Source organism: Bubalus bubalis, chromosome 4 (genome assembly GCF_019923935.1).
Source record: "Bubalus bubalis isolate 160015118507 breed Murrah chromosome 4, NDDB_SH_1, whole genome shotgun sequence".
In the NCBI taxonomy this organism is placed as follows: Eukaryota; Metazoa; Chordata; class Mammalia; order Artiodactyla; family Bovidae; genus Bubalus; species Bubalus bubalis.
In genome coordinates this window covers 143,954,978-143,974,517 of record NC_059160.1, presented here as the reverse complement: position 1 = coordinate 143,974,517, position 19,540 = coordinate 143,954,978, and the positions used below count along the sequence as shown (strand labels likewise).

Below are 19,540 nucleotides of genomic sequence, written 5' to 3'. Positions count from 1 at the left end.
AAAAATGAAGAAATCCTCACAATTCTAGGCATAACAATGGACACAGCAATAGAAAAACAACACTGCTGATAGTGTAAATTATGAGAAAATTTGAAAACACTTTGGCATGAGTTGGTAAATTTAAAGAAAGGCATACTTGATTTTCAGTAAGTCTATTCTTTTTACATGGCCAAGAGACTCCCGCATGTAGGAACCAGGATGTACGTATAAACGGGAAACTCCTCATGGACATAGATGATGTTGAACACCAGAAACAAGTAATGTTCGTAATGTTATCCCACTTGTGAAAAGTTTGTGAACAGGAGAAATAAACTACGTTGATTAGGGGCACATACTTATGTGGTAGTAACATGCAGAAAAGCAAGGAAACGACTCAGAATTCAGGATCACATTTACTTCCAGGGACATTGTGGCTAAAGGCTTCCCCCTACCCTCAAGATGACTCCTATGCTTGCTTGATCTGGTGCTCTTTATCCATCTGTTTATGATTCTTTAAACGTATATGTATGCTTTATACACTTTTATCTATGTAGGATTGTTTCACAATAAAAAATTAAAAACCAAACGAAGTCAAGAAGCATGAGAACTGTACGCGGGCCAATGTGATGAGATAAACATCTCACCATTTCCACAAAACACCAGTCTATTTCTAACTCGGCCACCATCTTAACAATTGCTGATCTAACTAGGTAACAGCTTACTTTCTGCAAATTGATACAACTTAAAACCTAGTGTCCATGAGGGATTTTTCCTCTCTGAAATGAGAAAACGCAGGTTTTATCTCTGCACCTTTGATTGCTGAGGCTGTTCCTCCTTGCTTTTTATAAAGCAGTGGACTTACTGGTTAAAATTTGGGCTAAATAGATTTCTGCGTAGTGTTAATTGCTTCAGATTTTCTAAATTCTTTTGGTCCCCTACGAGTTACTGAAGCAGGGGCGCGGTCAGGTGTGTTAGATTAAACGCAGTTGGACCTTGCAGATGAAAACCTTTGCACTTGGCTTGCTCGCCTCCCCTTGGAAATGGAACCCTAGTGCTCCGGAGAAGCCCACAAATAAGAGATCAGAGTCCGCCTTCTGGCTCCACAACCCGAGGTCTCCCTCACGCTCCTTCTCCTTCCGGTCCAGCTGGACGCGGAGAGGCTCAGCGAGGGCGGATTTCTCCGAGGCTGGCTGCAGGCTCTTAGAGTCCCCCGCCCGACGCGGGCGCCGCAGTACCACCTGGGCGTCCTCCCGCCGCCGGGAGCGCTGTGGGCCGCAGCGGGCCTGGTTGCAGACGCCGTGGCGGCCGCCGCGCGCCTGAAGGGAGCTGCTGGCGGGGCCCAGGGAGTCCCCGCCCGAGACTGTATCGCCACCGCCGCCATGGGTAAGGGGAGCGGGCCGCGAGTGGACGCCCGGCCCTCCGTGCTGGCTGAGGCCGCGGCCAGGGGAGGCGGACTGGCGGCGTGGGCATCGAGGCCTGCGAGTCCAGACTGGGTTCCGAACCTGGGCTTGGGGCTGGGCGGGGGCAGCCGGGGACGCAGGGGCGCCCGGGGTCGCCATGGCAACGCGCGGCCGCCCCTCGTTCCCTCCCGCCCCCGCCCCCGTTCGGGGGCCTAATGGCCAAGGTTCCGCGGTCCGACGGCTTACAGGGAGCCAGCACAGGGCCAGCCGGGGTGCCGCTCCAGGGTCGGGGGAACAATCGGGGACGGGCGATGACTTTTCAGGTTTGGGGGAGGCGGAGGGAAGCGTCTCATGATTTGGCCTGGGTTCCGGACGCCGAGGGCGGGAGAGGGACAGCGATGCGGCGCAGGACCCCGGGTGAGCCCTCTGTGAGGGTGCTGGCGGTGTCCGGAGCCCTTGGGCAGTCTTGCTGTCTAGGAGCAAGGGAGGCAGGGAGGCAGGGAAGGGGTTCTAGGCCCAGGCAAGATGCTGGAACCCGCCATTGGCCGAGTGTGGGGGCCGCAACGCGGTCAGACGCATCCGCGAGCCCGGGCGGGGCGCGGCTCAGGTGTAAACGCTCTTAGGAAGCTACTGGCGCCCACCAGGACCTTCCTCCGAGCATTAAGGCGCCGTTTGTCTTGATTGTCTCATTATACATTACATATTGTGATGGGCGCTGTTAAGAAAAATGAGAATTGCTGCAGACTATGAAATATTGACTGGTTTCGTCTCCGAAAAAGGAGTCATATCACGATGCAGATTGGAAGAAATGATGTCTTGTGAGGAGATTCTCCAAAAGCTAGCTTGGCTATAGTATTTGTGACTGCATTTTTACGTTGCTTAGGATTCAGTGTCAGGCTTCACGCCTAGCTGTCTGTGATCAGAACTAGAATACTAGGAATCCTGGACTTTTTATCCAGTGAAGGAAAAACTGACACTTGGTTTACTTGAACTAGTAAATTTGTCAAAAGACTATGAGACAGTATACGAAAGTGCTTTATTTTTTGCACTTCACTTTGTCATCTGTGTTTGCTGAAAATATTTCTTCCAGCACAACAGTAATGAGAGTATGGGAAGCATCTGAATTTATAAGAAACTGACGATAAAATTTGTGTGAAAGAAAATCTTTTGTGAATTGAAAATATCAGTTAAAATCAATTTTTAAAAATGCATCCATTAACTTGGTATTTAACTGGATCAGCTGTATGGAAGGTCAGGGAACTTTCACGTGAAACTGGACCCTGCTTTTATTTCCTCTGGGGAAATAAAGGAGTCCCGGAATACAAAACTACAATTGCAATGAAAAAAGCAAGGTAGAGGGTTAAAATGAGTTAGAGTTGAATGGCTTCTCTTGTATCTCCCTGTTTTATTATTTACCTGTCATGTTTGTTGTGGGTGAAACTGGAATCTTAGAATTTTAACTACTTTTTATTTTATTGCCAGTTTATTCAGAGTACTTTTTTGCCTTTGAATTCATCCTTGACAGTTCCTGCTGTCCACCTTTGTACCAGACCCTTAAACATTACTCCACACTTAAACTCCACAGAAAAATTGTAAAATGAATACTTGAGAATAGCCAATTAGCAGGATTTTGAGAATAATTCATAAACTTTAACTGGAGTGAGCATTGTCCTATGGTATGCATGAGAGACATAGAAAGAAAGTTAACTAGGGGTGTAGGTTAGTTAGGAAGACTTGTCCACCAAGGAAAAGCAAACCACTGTTGGTTTTATAGGGGAAGAAAACGGTTTGGATATTTTTTGATATCAGGTCTTGCAAGTGATGTTGGACTCCTTTCTTGTGCTTTCAGCTACAAAAGACCCCACAGCTGTAGAGAGAGCAAACTTGTTAAACATGGCTAAACTCAGTATCAAAGGACTCATTGAATCTGCTCTAAGCTTTGGCCGCACTTTGGATTCTGATTATCCCCCCTTGCAGCAGTTCTTCGTTGTTATGGAACATTGTCTGAAACACGGTCTTAAAGGTACTGGAAAATTTTTAAAAAATCAACTTTGGAGCGGCCCCCCTCCCATCTTAAACATCCTTAAAAATGTAAATTTTTTTTTTGAGGCCATAATTACTGTCACTCTAAAAATGCTGGGTGGGTTGGTTTTTGGAGAAAATACCCTACTGCTTTATATTTCCTCATGGGTGGTCTTCAGAAAATCCTTAGTGTTTTGTAAAAAGTTATTTGATTTAAATTTTTTTCTCAGCATACTCTGAACTTTTTTCCATTTTATTTTTTTTTTATTTTTATTTTTTTCCGTTTTAGGACAACTATAGAGTTATTTAGAAAAATTTAAGCTTGATAATGCTGGTATGAACTATTATCACTAGTTTGTGCTCTCTTCCGGAGAAGGCAATGGCACCCCACTCCAGTACTCTTGCCTGGAGAACCCCATGGATGGAGGAGCCTGGTGGGCTACAGTCCATGGGGTCGCTAAGAGTCGGACATGACTGAGCGACTTCACTTTCACTTTTCACTTTCATGCATTGGAGAAGGAAATGGCAACCCACTCCAGTGTTCTTGCCTGGAGAATCCCAGGGACGGGGGAGCCTGGTGGGCTGCCGTCTATGGGGTCGCACAGAGTCGGACACGACTGACGCGACTTAGCAGCAGCAGTGCGTGGAAAACATGTCTAGAAAAATTGTCCTCTGGATTGGGTTATTGTAGAAATGTGAGTACTCCCTGAAAATGATGATAATAGTGAATAATATTTCATAGTATATGTATAATATTTCATAGTATATGTATAATATTTCATAGTATATGTATAATATTTCATGCTAATGCTAAGTCACTTCAGTCGTGTCCGACTCTGTGTGACCCCATAGACGGCAGCCCACCAGGCTCCCCCGTCCCTGGGATTCTCCAGGCAAGAACACTGGAGTGGGTTGCCATTTCCTTCTCCAATGCATGAAAGAGAAAAGTGAAAGTGAAGTCGCTCAGTCGTGTCCGACTCTTAGCGACCCCATGGAGTGCAGCCTACCAGGCTCCTCTGTCCATGGATTTTCCAGGCAAGAGTACTGGAGTGGGGTGCCATTGCCTTCATAGTATATGTATAATATACATAATGTATAATATTTCATTATATATGCATACCATGACTTATTTAACTACTGTCCTCTTAATGTACACTTAGGTTGCTTCCAGTTTTTTATTATTAAAATTGTGCTGTAAGGACATCTTTGGATTTATACATTTGTACACGTCTACAAATGCTATGGTTTCGTTAGGACTCCTTGGAGTAGAATACCTGGGTCAAAGGATAGAGGCAGCTTATGTCTATAAAGACTTCACTGATCAAACAACAGTGAATGTGTTTCTTTCCCCACATTTTTGCTGACTCTTCAGAGTCCCACTCTCTGAGTACTTCTTTTAAAACCTAAGGAAGTCGACAATCTTATCTTAGGCCTTGAGTTTTAATTTGTGTTTTGAAAAACTTCCTTTCTATTAAAAAAAAAAATAGTGACGTAGATCTTTATTTTCCTCCAACTTGCTAAAGTTGAATTTGCCAAATGATGGCCAAAGTAGTTACATTTTAAACTCTTTTCCGAATTTATTTTCCTTTACTTCACAAAATATCATGAGGCATATTCTAATAGTCAAATGCTTATTTTTATAAATCATTGTAAAGCGACTTTGTGCTGATTGATTTTTCTTCCCCAAAGAAAAATTACCTATCTTGTTGGGTGGTGGGTATCATAGGAGTACTGAATTTACAGGAGATTTGGTCAGTATTAAGAAAGAAACATAGTGATTTCATGGTTTTATATTACCCAAATCTTAGAAACAAATAAAAGGAAAAGTAAAGTTGCAATTTTTTTGTGTTTAAAAGTAAAATAACTATTTGTCCTTGGTTTATTTAATACATTGGTAAAGATCAACCGACTAGGGCCACCAGTCTTATTTTGGTATTGGTCAAGAATGAGCATCGTTGTTTTTTACTTTAATTGCCTACTTGCATATTTCTGATGTGGAATAATGGCCAAGATGCATATTTCTGATAAGGAAAATATCAGAATCCTGAGAAACAGGCTCCTGTTCAGTAGGGCTATATAGTGACAAGAGAGGAAAGGCTGTCTGAAAAATTGTACATTACGTTAGAAATGTTGAAACTAAATATTTAACAAGAAGTTACTACAGTTTTGCATGTTTAAGTTGTATGCATTTATTATATTTTCTTTTTAAAGTGAGAAAATCATTTCTAAGTTATAACAAAACTATCTGGGGCCCTTTGGAACTGGTGGAGAAGCTATACCCAGAAGCAGAGGAAATAGGAGCTAGTGTCCGGGATTTACCTGGTCTTAAGTAAGTAATCCTATTACTTGTTCATCCCTAACCGTAGACCTGTATTTACTGTTCCTTAAAAGTACCTCACACTCTAGTTTATTATATTCTCTCTGCCTTATGTAGCCTTCTTGCATTCTCGAATAAAATTCTGTTTACTATTAATCAGTTCAAATTTTATTTCCTTTACGAAATTTTTCTTAGCCCCTTCAATAAGAATTAAGTGCTCTTTCTTTTATATTCTTATCACTGTATTCACTCCTGTGTTGTACCACTTACTTAAATTCTGCATTGCATTGCAGGAAATAGGGAAGTTCTTTTAAGATAGGGTGTATCAATTACGAAGTTCTGTTTCCTGAGTCTAAAGCTAGTTTGCAGTAGTAGGCCATCAGTACTATTTAGGTTAAATCCAGGACAGAGGCTCAGGAGATTTGAATTCACCAATAAGCCATTTATATACCACAAGACTTGGGCAAATACCTTCTCTTGTTGTGAAAATTGGGATCTATAATGTCACCTGCCTGATTGACCAGATGAAGGTAGAGTGGGCCCTTAATATCTGTAGGTTCTGCATCTGTGGATTCGACCAACTTTGGATCAAAACTGTTTGAAAAAGAGATTTTCTAGAAAGTTCCAAAAAGCAAAACTTGAAGTTGTCACATGTGCGCAATTATTTACATAGTATTTACATTGTATTAAGTATTATAAATAATCTAGAGATGATTTAAAATGTATGGGAGAATGTGCATAGGTAATACACAAATACTGTGCTATTTTAGAAGAGGGACTTGAGTATCCATGGATTTTGATATCTGAGGGGGTCCCAATACTGAGGATAACTGTATATGAAATGTCTTAAGAGCTGAATGTTCTAGCTAGTAACTCATGAATGTTGAAAAGTTTTTGCAGGTTTTTTGTTGTTAAGCCTGGGTTCTTATGTTCTTCAGGGTATGATTAAGATATAAGAGCTTCCTTTAATATATCTTAATTCTTGTGAAAGAGATAACTTTTTTAGAAAAAATGCTTACCATTTTTTGTCAGAGTATCAGTTTGTTTTCTCTTCAGTTCAGTTCAGTTGCTCAGTCGCGTCTGACTCTTTGCAACCCCATGGACTGCAGCACAACAGGCCTCCCTGTCCATCACCAGCTCCGAGAGCTTACTCAAACTCATGTCCATTGAGTCGGTGATGCAATCCAACCATCTCATCCTCTGTCGTCTCCTTCTCCTCCCGCCTTCCATCTTTCCCAGCATCAGGGTCTTTTCAAATGAGTCAGTTCTTTGCATCAGGTGGACAAAGTATTGGAGTTTCAGCTTCAGCATCAGTCCTTCCAATGAATATTCAGGACTGATTTCCTTTAGGATGGACTGGTTGGATCTCCTTGCAGTCCAAGGGACTCTCAAGAGTCTTCTCCAACACCACAGTTCAAAACCATCAATTCTTCGGTGCTCAGCTTTCTTATAGTCCAACTCTCACATCCATACATGACTACTGGAAAAACTATAGCCTTGATTAGACAGACCTTTGTTGTCAAAGTAATGTCTCTACTTTTTAATAGGTGGGCTTCCCTGGTGGCTCAGACGGTAAAGCGTCTGCCCGCAATGCGGGAGACCCAGGTTCGATTCCTGGGTTGGGAAGATCCCCTGGAGAAGGAAATGGTAATCCACTCCAGCATTCTTGCCTGGAAAATCCCATGGACGGAGGAGCCTCATAGGCTACAGTCCATGGGGTCACAAAGAGTCGGACATGACTGAGCGACTTCACTTTCACTTTCACTTTCAGGTTGGTCATAACTTTCCTTCCAAGGAGTAAGCTTCTTTTAATTTCATGGCTGCAGTCACCATCTGCAGTGGTTTTGGAGCCCAAAAAAATCAAGTCAGCCACTGTTTTCACTGTTTCCCCATCTATTTCCCATGAAGTGATGGGACCAGATGCCATCATCTTAATTTTCTGAATGTTGAGTTTTAAGCCAACTTTTTCACTCTCCTCTTTCACTTTCATCAAGAGGCTCTTTAGTTCTTCTTCACTTTCTGCCATAAGGGTGGTGTCATCTGCATATCTGAGGTTATTGATATTTCTCCCAGCAATCTTGATTCCGCTTGTGCTTCCTCCAGCCCAGCGTTTCTCATGGTGTACTCTGCATATAAATTAAATAACCAGGGTGACAGTATACAGCCTTGATGTACTCCTCTTCCTATTTGGAACCAGTCTGTTGTTTCATGTCCAGTTCTAACTGTTGCTTCCTGACCTGCATACAGATTTCTCAAGAGGCAGGTCAGGTAGTCTAGTATTCCCATCTCTTTCAGAATTTTCCACAGTTTGATGTGATCCACAGTCAAAGGCTTTGGCATAGTCAATAAAGGAGAAATAGATGTTTTTCTGGAACTCTCTTCCTTTTTCAATGATCAGCGGATGTTGGCAATTTGATCTCTGGTTCCTCTGCCTTTTCTAAATCCAGATTGAACATCTGGAAGTTCACGGTTCACATATTGCTGAAGCCTGGCTTGGAGAATTTTGAGCATTACTTTACTAGCGTGTGAGATGAGTGCAATTGTGCAGTAGTTTGAGCATTCTTTGGCATTGCCTTTCTTTGGGATTGGAATGAAAACTGACCTTTTCCAGTCCTGTGGCCACTGCTGAGTTTTCCAAATTTGCTGGCATATCGAATGCAGCACTTACACAGCATCATCTTTCAGGATTTGAAATAGCTCAACTGGAATTCCATCACCTCCACTAGCTTTGTTTGTAGTGATGCTTCCTAAGGCCCACTTGACTTCTCATTCTAGGATGTCTGGTTCTAGGTGAGTGATCATACCATAGTGATTATCTGGGTCATGAAGATCTTTTTTGTATAGTTCTGTGTATTTTTGCCACCTCTTAATATCTTCTGCTTTTGTATGTCCGTACCATTTCTGTCTGTTATTGTGCCATCTTTGCATGAAATGTTCCCTTGGTATTTCCAATTTTCTTGAAGAGATCTCTAGTCTTTCCCATTCTATTGTTTTCCTCTTATTTCCTTGCACTGATCACTGAGGAAGGCTTTCTTATCTCTCCTTGCTATTCTTTGGAACTCTGCATTCAAATGGGTATATCTTTCCTTTTCTCCTTTGCTTTTCACTTCTCTTCTTTTCACAGGTATTTGTAAGGCCCCCTCAGACAGCCATTTTGCTTTTTTGCATTTCTTTTTCTTGGGGATCGTCTTGATCCCTGTCTCCTGTACAGTGTCACCAACCTCTGTCCATATTCTTCAGGCACTCTGTCTATCAGATCTATCCCATGAATCTATTTGTCACTTCCACTGTATAATCGTAAGGGATTTGATTTAGGTCATATCTGAATGGTCTAGTGGTTTTCCCTACTTTCTTCGTTTTAAGTCTGCTTTCTCTTAGCTTTACGATTTAGGGTTTTGGGAATATGGTAATGTTTTCTGTTGTTACATGATCCAAATGTTTGCAAGTTATACTTGAGTGCTCAAAGTAAATGGCTTCTATTTATTGAGCAATGTATCAGGGTAATAAGATAACTGTTTTACATGAATTATCTCATTTAGTGCTTAAATCATTCTTAGAGTAGAGTTTATTAATAATTATATAGATGTGAAAAGTAAAGATCAAAGAAATTATAAGTAGCAGAGCCACAGATTTCCCTGTGGTGCAGTGGATAAGAATCCATCTGCCAATGCAGGGGACTCAGGTTCTTTCCCTAGTCTGGGAAGATTCCACATGCCACAGAGCAGCTAAGCCTGAGTGCCACAACTACTGAGCCTGTGCTCTAGAACCCACTTCTAGAGCCCGGGAGCTGCAGCTACTGAAGCCCGAGTGCCTGGAGCCTGTGCTCCACAGTAAGAGAAGCCACCGCATGGAGAAGAAGCCTGCATACCACAACCAAGAGTAGCCCCTGCTCACCAAAAAGAGAGAAAACCCGCCCAAAGCAATGAAGACCCAGCACAACCTAAGTCAATCAATCAGTCAAGTTATTTTTAAAAAAAAGGCAGAGCCAGGATTTAAACCCAGGTTTTAGAATTAAATAGCAAGTGATGTTCACACTTCATATTTCTCTCAGTGTATAAGGTATCACAGTTTTTAACAGAGCTTCCCAGGTGGCCCAATGGTAAAAAAAAAAAAAAAAAAGCCTGCCAATGCAAGAGACGTGGGTTTGACCCCTGGTTTGGAAAGAGCCCACACTCTGGTATTCTTCTATGGAAAATTCCATGGACAGAGGAGCTTGGTGGGCTATAGTCCATGAGATTGCAGAGTCTGATTGAGCACAGGCACAATTTTAAAAGAGGAAAAAGGGAATTTAAATTCCAGAAATGCCTTTTATTTTAATATGAAAATACATGGTCTTGTTGTTTTTAAAAAGCCAGACTCTGCAAAAGTAAAAAGTATTTTCTGAAAAAAGTGTTCATTAAAATGCTAAGCAGAAGAAATATGTTAGCTGTTAGAAGTGACAATTAAGTTTTTTCCCACATTACCTGACAAAAAGTTTTCTGCATAAGAAAATATAAAAGTGTGAGTGATGTATTTCTCTTTAAATAAAAAGTCATTCATCCTCTGTAAATCTTGGTTTTATTTTATTAAATGATAACTTGGATAAGAGAGAGATGAGATTTATTTTTTTTTAGCAGGAGAATACATCCACACTTTTATTTTCAATAAGTTTAAGTCCTTGAGAGGTATAACATCCCATGAATTTTGTCTTCAGTTGAAACCGTTTGTGTCCTTTCACAGGCTCTGAAGAGCTCCAGTACCATAGTCCTTTATGTCTCAGCACAGAAAAGGAATTCAAGAGGCAGAGTGATAGATAAGTGATTTATTAGAATAGGACGCTTGTGAGTCTTACAAGTGAATGAGAAATACTGTGCCCTAGAACTTACTAGGTTACAGTTTTATAATCAAAGGAAAAGCGGGCAGCAGGGTGAAGACCTTTGTCTTTCTTCAGGAGACATCATGCTTCCATCATCAGTTCCTCCTCCAGGTTAAGCAGGGGAGTTTTCTTATCTCTCTGTGGTCAAGCTAGGTCCACAAATTACTTTTTTTTTTTTAATGTGTACAGAGAGCATGTCCTGGGGATCATTAACATACTGAGCTCACCGGGCAGTATGTGAGTCTCATGCCACCGTTTTATTGTTTAGGGGCACGTCTTTTGCTTCTGCTGCATGGTTTTGTGGTTAAGCAAACCTGCTTTCCTGAGTAATCATTAACTTACTGCGGTCTACCATATATTTTCTATTTACAGTCCCCTAGTGTGATTAACCTGTTTCATCACCTCTTTTATCCCTTTATTCTGTCCCCGTTACAATGACCTTAGCAGGACAGTGGCCTCAGAATTTGGCACAGGTCATGCCGCTGTTCCATGAGCATGGATTATCTTCTCCAGATGGTTTTGTTCAGTTTGCCATAAGGAGATACTGTAGTTTGTGTTTTGTTTTGTTTTTTTGCCTGGTACACATCAGTACATCTCTTGCCTAGACAGAATTAATTTTCATCTTGAACACAAACACCTTCAGTTTTAAGAAGAGCTGTGTGCTCCCTCTGGTCTCAGAGACTCTGCTTATAGCCAGCAAAAATGGCCCTGGGCCACAACCTTTCAGACATACTTGTTGTATTAGAAGTTTTGTTCCAGCAGGTCTCCATGTTAGAGAGGAGATTTCATGTTCTAAAGGACAACTGGGTCAAAGAAACATTTGAGAAACAGCAAGCAGCCTGGTGATTCTCATTAGCAGCTAGATACCTTCTTAGCATTGTTATGCTTTTTAAAATTCAGATACAAGGCCAGTTATTTTTTGAGGGCATCATACTGCCTTTACTGATGGATTTTGCATAATCATGTTTAGAGGGCTAAGCCTATTCTGACAAAATATATCTTGTAGAAATATCCTCCCTGTTTAGAGAGTCATTTCTTTCAAGGCATGAAGTGGCACCTAGATGTCCTGGAGGTTCAGGTTTACCTTAGAGACTTAAATAGCTCTTAGGGATTGGTTTGCATGATCAAAGAACTAACTTAAAGCTCTAGAAACAAAGGTAAAACCATGATTAATTGCCTTTTCTCATTATTAACGTGTGTCTCAACAAAGGTAGAAGATGTAGTCTATAATCTTTGGGCGGAGACTGTTTCCTGACCATTTGGTTTTGCTTTTCAGGACCCCCCTGGGTCGTGCAAGAGCGTGGCTTCGATTAGCCCTCATGCAGAAAAAAATGGCTGATTACCTGCGTTGCTTAATTATTCAAAGGGATCTCTTGAGGTAATTACCATTAAATCATGTTCATTTTCATTTTTGATTTCATTTATATCCTGTCTTCCAAAAAGGATAGAAGATGTAGTATGAAAAGATACACAAAACACATCGTAATGGCATAAAATAAAAGAAGGAGAAAAATGAGATAGAAGACAACGGTGGGGACATAACATAGATCAAGAACTAGCCTGAAAAATGAATACTGTAAGGTTTTTATTGGCCAATAAGGTGGAAATTTGTATGTCATATTTTTAATTTTTAATTTTTTAAGTTACAGTTAATTCTATGAATGGAAATTTGTATTGAAATTTGGGGCTTTAATTGAAGAGGTTTCTTTTTAGATCTTGAATATGCAAACCACTGCTTTGGCTGTATTTTGGGTATTTTTTAAACTGTCTATTTAAATGAAAGGACAAATGTTTAAGACAGACTTTCGAAGCAAGGAGACTAGTTTTCAGAAGGAGTGGGCCTATGGCAGCCCCTCCATTTGGCCTTATTCTCTCAGAGCGCCTCTGCGATGTTGTGGAGAATCTGGTCATTTTTGATTTTACTCTTGACTCCAGGCCTCCCCGTCCATCACAAACTCCCAGAGTTCACTGAGACTCACGTCCATCGAGTCAGTGATGCCATCCAGCCATCTCATCCTTTGTCGTCCCCTTCTCCTCCTGCCCCCAATCCCTCCCAGCATCAGAGTCTTTTCCAATGAGTCAACTCTTCGCATGAGGTGGCCAAAGTACTGGAGTTTCAGCTTTAGCATCATTCCTTCCAAAGAAATCCCAGGGCTGATCTCCTTCAGAATGGACTGTTTGCATCTCCTTGCAGTCCAAGGGACTCTCAAGAGTCTTCTCCAACACCACAGTTCAAAAGCATCAATTCTTCAGCGCTCAGCCTTCTTCACAGTCCAACTCTCACATCCATACATGACCACAGGAAAAACCATAGCCTTGACTAGACGAACCTTTGTTGGCAAAGTAATGTCTCTGCTTTTGAATATGCTATCTAGGTTGGTCATAACTTTCCTTCCAAGGAGTAAGCGTCTTTTAATTTGTGTACAGAAAGGCTAATTTTAAGATACCTCGCTTAATATTGGTTCCATGCTTGTTATAAGGTATTGAGATTTTACAAGTTAGTTTTTGAAATAAATTTGTGATTTACAATTTTTATTATTTTAATTTTCACAGTGAATTCTATGAGTATCATGCACTAATGATGGAAGAAGAAGGAGCAGTAATTGTTGGGCTGCTGGTTGGCCTGAATGTGATAGATGCTAATCTGTGTGTAAAGGGAGAGGATTTAGATTCACAAGTAAGTGAAAATGGTGCCAAAGGCACAGTATTTTCAGTTTGTACTCTTCCTCTTTGATCCAGGTGTAAACAGTGCTATTAAACACTAAAGAAAAATTAAGGATGAAAATCAGTTGTATTTTGGAGGTACTTCTAGTATTTCTACTCTCTAAAAATAACTTTATTTATTTCAGGTTGGAGTGATTGATTTTTCAATGTATTTAAAGAATGAAGAAGATATTGGAAATAAAGAAAGGTATGATTTTCTTAAGTTATTTCATATACTGTATTTTAGTCTGAAGTATGACTTTTGGTTGTACTGTTAGTTCAGAGACTCATTTTAATTTTTATTTATTTTTTGGTTGTGCTTCAAGGCTTATGGGATATTCGTTCCCCAACCAAGTATCAAACCCAGGCCCTTGGCAGTGGGAATGTAGAATCCTAACCACTGAACTGCCAGGGAATTCCCCAGAGACGCATTTTAATTGTCAACTCTCATTTCTGTGATAAAAAGAGATATAAGTTTATTATTCATAAACTTACAAATACTGGTTTATTTAAGACAGTTGTGTTTAAAATAAACTTATTTGGTCTACTAAAGAGAAAAGATAATTATGTAATATGAGAGGTGCTAATTATTGCTACAATGGCAGTCCATCACAGTATATAAATAGATTAACATGTTGTATACTTTAAATTTACACTTCATATGTCACATAGATTTCTTAAAAAATGCAAAAAATTAAAAAATATACTAATGGTATTGTTTAATATTAGCATGTAATTTATTTAACAAAGGTTAATAGTTTTTTAGTTCATAGCTTATTGCTATTTGATTATAAAGATTGTTGAATGTTATTTGAAAGGCAAGATAATGTTGGACAGGGAAGCCTGGTGTGGTGCAGTCCATGGGATTGCAAAGAGTTGGACATGACTGAGCAACTGAACTGAACTGAAATGTTGTTTTACGGTTATGGTTTCACAACAGTTTTAGATGATTTAGACCTTTTGTGTATTTCTTGTTTGTTTTTTTGGCCACCCAGTAGATTCCTTTCCAATTAACTAAAAGGTGCTTTCCCCGTCCTCTAGGAATGTTCAAATTGCTGCAATATTAGACCAGAAGAATTATGTTGAAGAATTAAATAGACAACTGAAGTAAGTATTATGGACACATAGATACTTAATACATTTTGGATATTGTCTTAAGGTTTTTTTTCCCCCTTTTAGGTCATCTTAACCCTATTCCTTTTTTATAAGCATTTGAAAAGGGGTTGAGGGGATAGAGAGTGAATGGAAATTAAGAATACAAAAAATTATTGGAAAGAATTGATTTTCAGCAGAAAATGAGAGTTATATTTTTAAATAGAATCTTCAGAGACATTTGAAAATAGAATTTCAGACTTATCATTCTACCCTTGAGCAAAAACGCTAGGTAAGGTGAAAGTTTACGTCATTTTGGTGATTCAAAAATTCATTTTTCCTACTTTAGAGGACTTCATGTGTAAGTGTGGCAATAAAAAATTCAGACAAGGCAGTTGGTGCATGTCAGTCAACATGAAGAGTCCAAGATAACAAATTTTTTCTCGCCTTTGTGAGTTCGTGTGATTCTGAATGAGTTTTTCTTTATCAATTTCAGCAGCACAGTCAGCAGTCTCCATTCAAGAGTTGACTCATTAGAAAAGTCAAATACTAAGCTGATTGAAGAGGTATTGTAACCCAGCCATGGATAATTCTCTTTCAAGGACCTAGTATTGGTGATCCTTTTCCATTTTAAGTATGAATGCACTAAGCACATGCACACGTGTGAGCACACACACAAACACGTTTTCATCATTATGATGAAATACTTGTAGTTGATCATCATAAGTTCTAGAGAAACCACATATTATTCTCGGGCAAGTCCTCAGGTGAATCTGTGAATTATTTGAGATACCCAACTTCTAGAAATGAGCCCCCCAATGCAATGCATACAAACTCTTCTATAAATAAACTGTGAATCTCATTTCTCGACTTGGATGACCTGATCTGATCTGATCTGATAGTTAGAAATTCCCATTAAAATGATGCTATCCCCCTTGTTCCCATATTCAGATTACTTTTCCTTACAAGCATCACTCCATGATCATGTCCACCCTTTCTCTAGCCTCCTATGTGTGAAACTCATCTGATGTACTCTGGTTTTCTGCATTGTCAAAGTAGCTATTTAGTGGTCGCAAATCAGAAATTTATCTCAGCTCTTTTTTGTTTTAACTTTAAAAAAAAATGTTTTGGCCATGCCATACATCTTGCAGGATCTCAGTTCCCCGATCAGGGTTCGAGCCAGTGCCACGGCAATGACAGTGCTGAGTCCTAACCACTAGGCCACCAAGGAACTCCCTCACATCTCTCTCTTTTTTTAATTAATTTATTTTTTAATTGAAGGATATTTGCTTTACAGAATTTTCTTGTTTTCTGTCAAACCTCAACATGAATCAGCCATTGGTATACATATATCCCCTCTCTTTTGAACCTCCTTCCCATCTCCCTCCCCATCCCACCCCTCTAGGTTAATACAGAGTCCCTGTTTGAGTTTCTTGAGCCATAGAGCAAATTCCCTTGGCTATCTGTTTTACATATGGTAATGCTTTGGGGCTTTGCAGGTAGCTCAGATGCAGGAGATGCAAGACAGACGTGGGTTTGATCCCTGGGTCAGGAAGATCCCTTGAGGAAGGAAATGGCAACCCACTCCATTATTCTTGCCTGGGAAATCCCTTGGACAGAGGAGCCTGGCGGGCTGCAGTCTGTGGGGTCTCAAAGAGTTGGATACAGCTGAACACACACACATGCCACGTTGCTTTTGAGATTTAAAAAAAAACAAAACACAGCCTAGCCACAAAATTACCACAGGGGCTTCCCTAGTAGCTCAGACAGTAGAGAATCTGCCTGCAATATGGCAGACACAGGTTTGATCCCTTGGTTGGGATTCCCCTGGAGAAGGAAATGGCTACCTACTCTTGAATGGAAAATTCCACAGACAGAGGAGCCTAGTGGGCTATGTCCATGGGGTCACAAAGAGTCGGACATGACTGAGTGACTTTCACTTAACCATAGGATTGCTTTCCATTTTCAGAATTACTTAGGCTCCAAGAAGAAATATGTTATTAAAACTATGAATTCTATTTTCCATGTTAATTAGAATCCACATTCTTTTAGAACTGACCCAGTTGTCCCAAACCAGGAAGCACATGATTGTTTGTATGAGTTTTCATTTTGGTAGTTTAGGACCATTTGATAGTGTGATAGATTGGGACCATTGGCGAGAGCTGCTCACTAGTTTGTGCCTCTTCTTGACCATAGGGGCACTGTGAAGTTCAAATTGCATTTCTGACAAAGTTTTTAGAAATTTATTTGCAAGCCAACATTGGGGATTGGTTTCTGCTTTCCTCTCCTAGAATCCCTTTTTTCCTTTTAGGCTTCAGAGTCAAGTCACTTACTTAGTCATTCATATTTAACTCTGGTGGTGAGAGCTGTCTTATGTTTGTGATGGTCACTCAGTGTGCCCAGATTTCACAGGGTGCCCTTGGTTTGGTTATCATGAATGTCTATATTACATTTTCAATTATAGCACAACTTTCCTTATAGATGTTGTTGTCTTTGCACAAGTCTTTACAGTCTTATTGTTTAACATATAAACAGTTGTCTTATTGTTTAGCATATAATTCTTCATATGCTTACTCATGCGCTTTGTATTCAGGACACATTGTAAGTCATATAAACAATATGTTTCAGCTGACATATGATTTGACTAACAAAAGGAAATAGAAATACAGTTTCTTTAGTTGGTACCTTGGGATAATAGCATTTTTCTTATGAAAATTTCTGTAGATGGGAGAGACATTTTACAAATTTTAGAATTTTATCTTCTGTTGTGAATAGCCATGAACATAAATGGTAAAGCGAGTATAAAGATGTTTAAAATCTTTTTTATTCCTCATTTTTAGTTAGCAATAGCAAAGAATAATATCATTAAACTCCAAGAAGAAAATCATCAATTACGAAGTGAAAATAAATTGATTTTAATGAAAACACAGCAGCACCTAGAGGTAAGTATAGACTGATTACAAACAGATTGACTTGCATCAGAAATAGCCATTTTGGGGGCTTTTGCATAGACTGGATATTTCTGTGCTGTATTAATTAATAGAAGTGATTATAGAAGGGATTTATCAGATGGCACTAGTGGTAAAGAACCCACCTGCCAGTGAAGGAGTCATAAGAGACTTGGGTTCAATCCCTGGGTTGGGAAGATCCCCTGGGGAAGGCATGGCAACACACTCCATATAGAGTAAAACATTTTATGTTTTTGTCCTAGGTTACCAAAGTAGATGTGGAAACTGAGCTTCAAACATATAAGCATTCCAGGCAAGGGCTAGATGAAATGTATAATGAAGCCAGAAGGCAGCTTCGAGATGAATCTCAGTTAAGACAAGTAGGTTGCATTACAGTTACATTAGCAAAAATGATAATAATTTACCCATAAGCTCTGGTTAAAATCTCTATCAGACTTACCTTCCTTGGCGTGAGATAGCAATCTCATTCCCTTAATTCCTTCTAACTTTTTAAACTCCCACTGTGTCTGTTTTATAAGCAGTGTTTTTAAACAGTGTTATAGTCAGTTTGTGAAATAGTGCATTGTGACCAGCATTACAGAAAATAGTGATGTATTCAGATATCAATATCCAAACAGTAAAGTCTTATTTAAAGTTAACTTATTTTTTAACCTTTTAGGTTATGAAATATCAGCAGAAAAATACAAGTTTGTAGCTTGATGGATTATAAATACCTGTGTAACCAACCCAGGTCAAAAAGAGAGTCAAGAAACATTTGTCTTAAGATCCTCTGATATAAAATTCTTTAAGAAATAAAACTTTGTGAAATGGTGTTTTTGACTTACCTCTGGCCTTATATGGACTATGTCGTTTCTTTAGGGAAAATTAATACTGAGTTTATGAGGCTTAAAAGTCCATAATTCTTGAGCCAGTAGAATAGTGATAATTAATAGAATTTGTAAAATGCTTTCATTTAACAAAATGTGCCTTTGAAAATATAGAACGTTGTTATAGGGCCTAGCTGATTTCATTTAATGGGGCTTATAACTCAAAAGCAGTAGTCTGCATAGTGATTCTTGGTCTAATTAACTGTTGTGTATCTGACTTTGACATCCTGAAATAGTGTGTGAGTTGAGGCTGTGTTGAATTGCAGGATGTGGAGAATGAGCTGGCAGTACAAGTTAGTATGAAACATGAGATTGAACTTGCCATGAAGTTGTTGGAGAAAGATATCCACGAGAAACAAGACACACTGATAGGCCTTCGACAACAACTGGAGGAAGTTAAAGCAATTAACATAGAAACATATCAGAAGTTGCAGGTAAGGAATATTCTTAAAATCTTGGAATTTCTTGTTATATGAATTAAGAACAAATATTTGTATGAAGGGTTTGATTTTGAGGAGATGAATTCATTGTAATTGTGCCATTTTATTAGTAAAAATCAGTGGCTTTTTTCCTGAATGGAAGCTGAAGAAATGTAATAATGTCGAAGAACAGACAAAAATTACCTGAATTTGTTTCTTGATGTTGACAGGTTAACAGATGAAGATTAAATCTTTTGGGAAAATTTAATCAAAATAAGCAAGACATTTTTAAACATTTCTTTGCACAGTATAGTCCTGAGAGAGATTTGATTGAAATGCTTCACTGTAATTGTTATGAGTTTTCTGATAATGTTGTTGTTAAGTAGACATGTTGCCAAAAGCCTTTTACAATTTAATTTGAAAAAATTAGTGTATTTTCCAAGAGTTTATTCTGCCATCTCTGAAAACATTGAAGGGTGAGGGTTTTTATTCCCTTTATTATTAATGTATCTTTTTCTTGACTGCACTGCATGATTTATGGGATCTTAGTTCCCCAACCAGGAACTGAACCCACGTTCTCAGCAGTCTTAAGCTCAGAGTCTAAGCCCAGAGTCTTAACCACTGGACTGCCAGGGAATTCCCCCTTTGTTACATTTTTAAATGAAGACTAATAGTAGTACTGCTTTAGATCGAGGAGTATTTTATTTTTAATTTATTGTTTTTTAACTGAAGTATAGTTGATTTACTATGTTGTGTTAATTTCTGCTGTATAGCAAAGTGACTCATTTACACATATACATATACATTCTTTTTTATATTCTTTTCCATTATAATTTATCCCAGGATATTGAATATAGTTCCCTGTGCTATGCAGAGGGCTTTGTTGTTTATCTATTCTACGTGTAATAGTTTGCAGTT

General features: G+C 39.3%; 1 protein-coding gene across 7 annotated transcripts in view; it reads left to right on the top strand.

The window, feature by feature from the left end:
- Positions 1–1,021: 1,021 nt before the first annotated feature.
- RUFY2 (RUN and FYVE domain containing 2) overlaps positions 1,022–19,540 on the top strand; it is a 44,182-nt gene continuing 25,663 nt past the window's right edge. The window contains exons 1-11 of one of the 7 annotated variants that reach the window (XM_006070279.4): positions 1,022–1,362; positions 3,229–3,402; positions 5,613–5,730; positions 11,850–11,951; positions 13,127–13,250; positions 13,423–13,484; positions 14,318–14,383; positions 14,865–14,934; positions 17,209–17,310; positions 17,580–17,696; positions 18,470–18,637. In XM_006070279.4, coding sequence (XP_006070341.1) covers positions 1,359–1,362; positions 3,229–3,402; positions 5,613–5,730; positions 11,850–11,951; positions 13,127–13,250; positions 13,423–13,484; positions 14,318–14,383; positions 14,865–14,934; positions 17,209–17,310; positions 17,580–17,696; positions 18,470–18,637 — 1,107 coding nt within the window. In that variant the 5' untranslated portion in view covers positions 1,022–1,358. Of the gene's footprint in view, positions 1,363–1,390; positions 1,797–3,228; positions 3,403–5,612; positions 5,731–11,849; positions 11,952–13,126; positions 13,251–13,422; positions 13,485–14,317; positions 14,384–14,864; positions 14,935–17,208; positions 17,311–17,579; positions 17,697–18,469; positions 18,638–19,540 lie in introns of those variants that run through there. The other 6 variants (XM_006070278.4, XM_025284616.3, XM_025284615.3 and 3 more) reach the window with 6 other exon arrangements.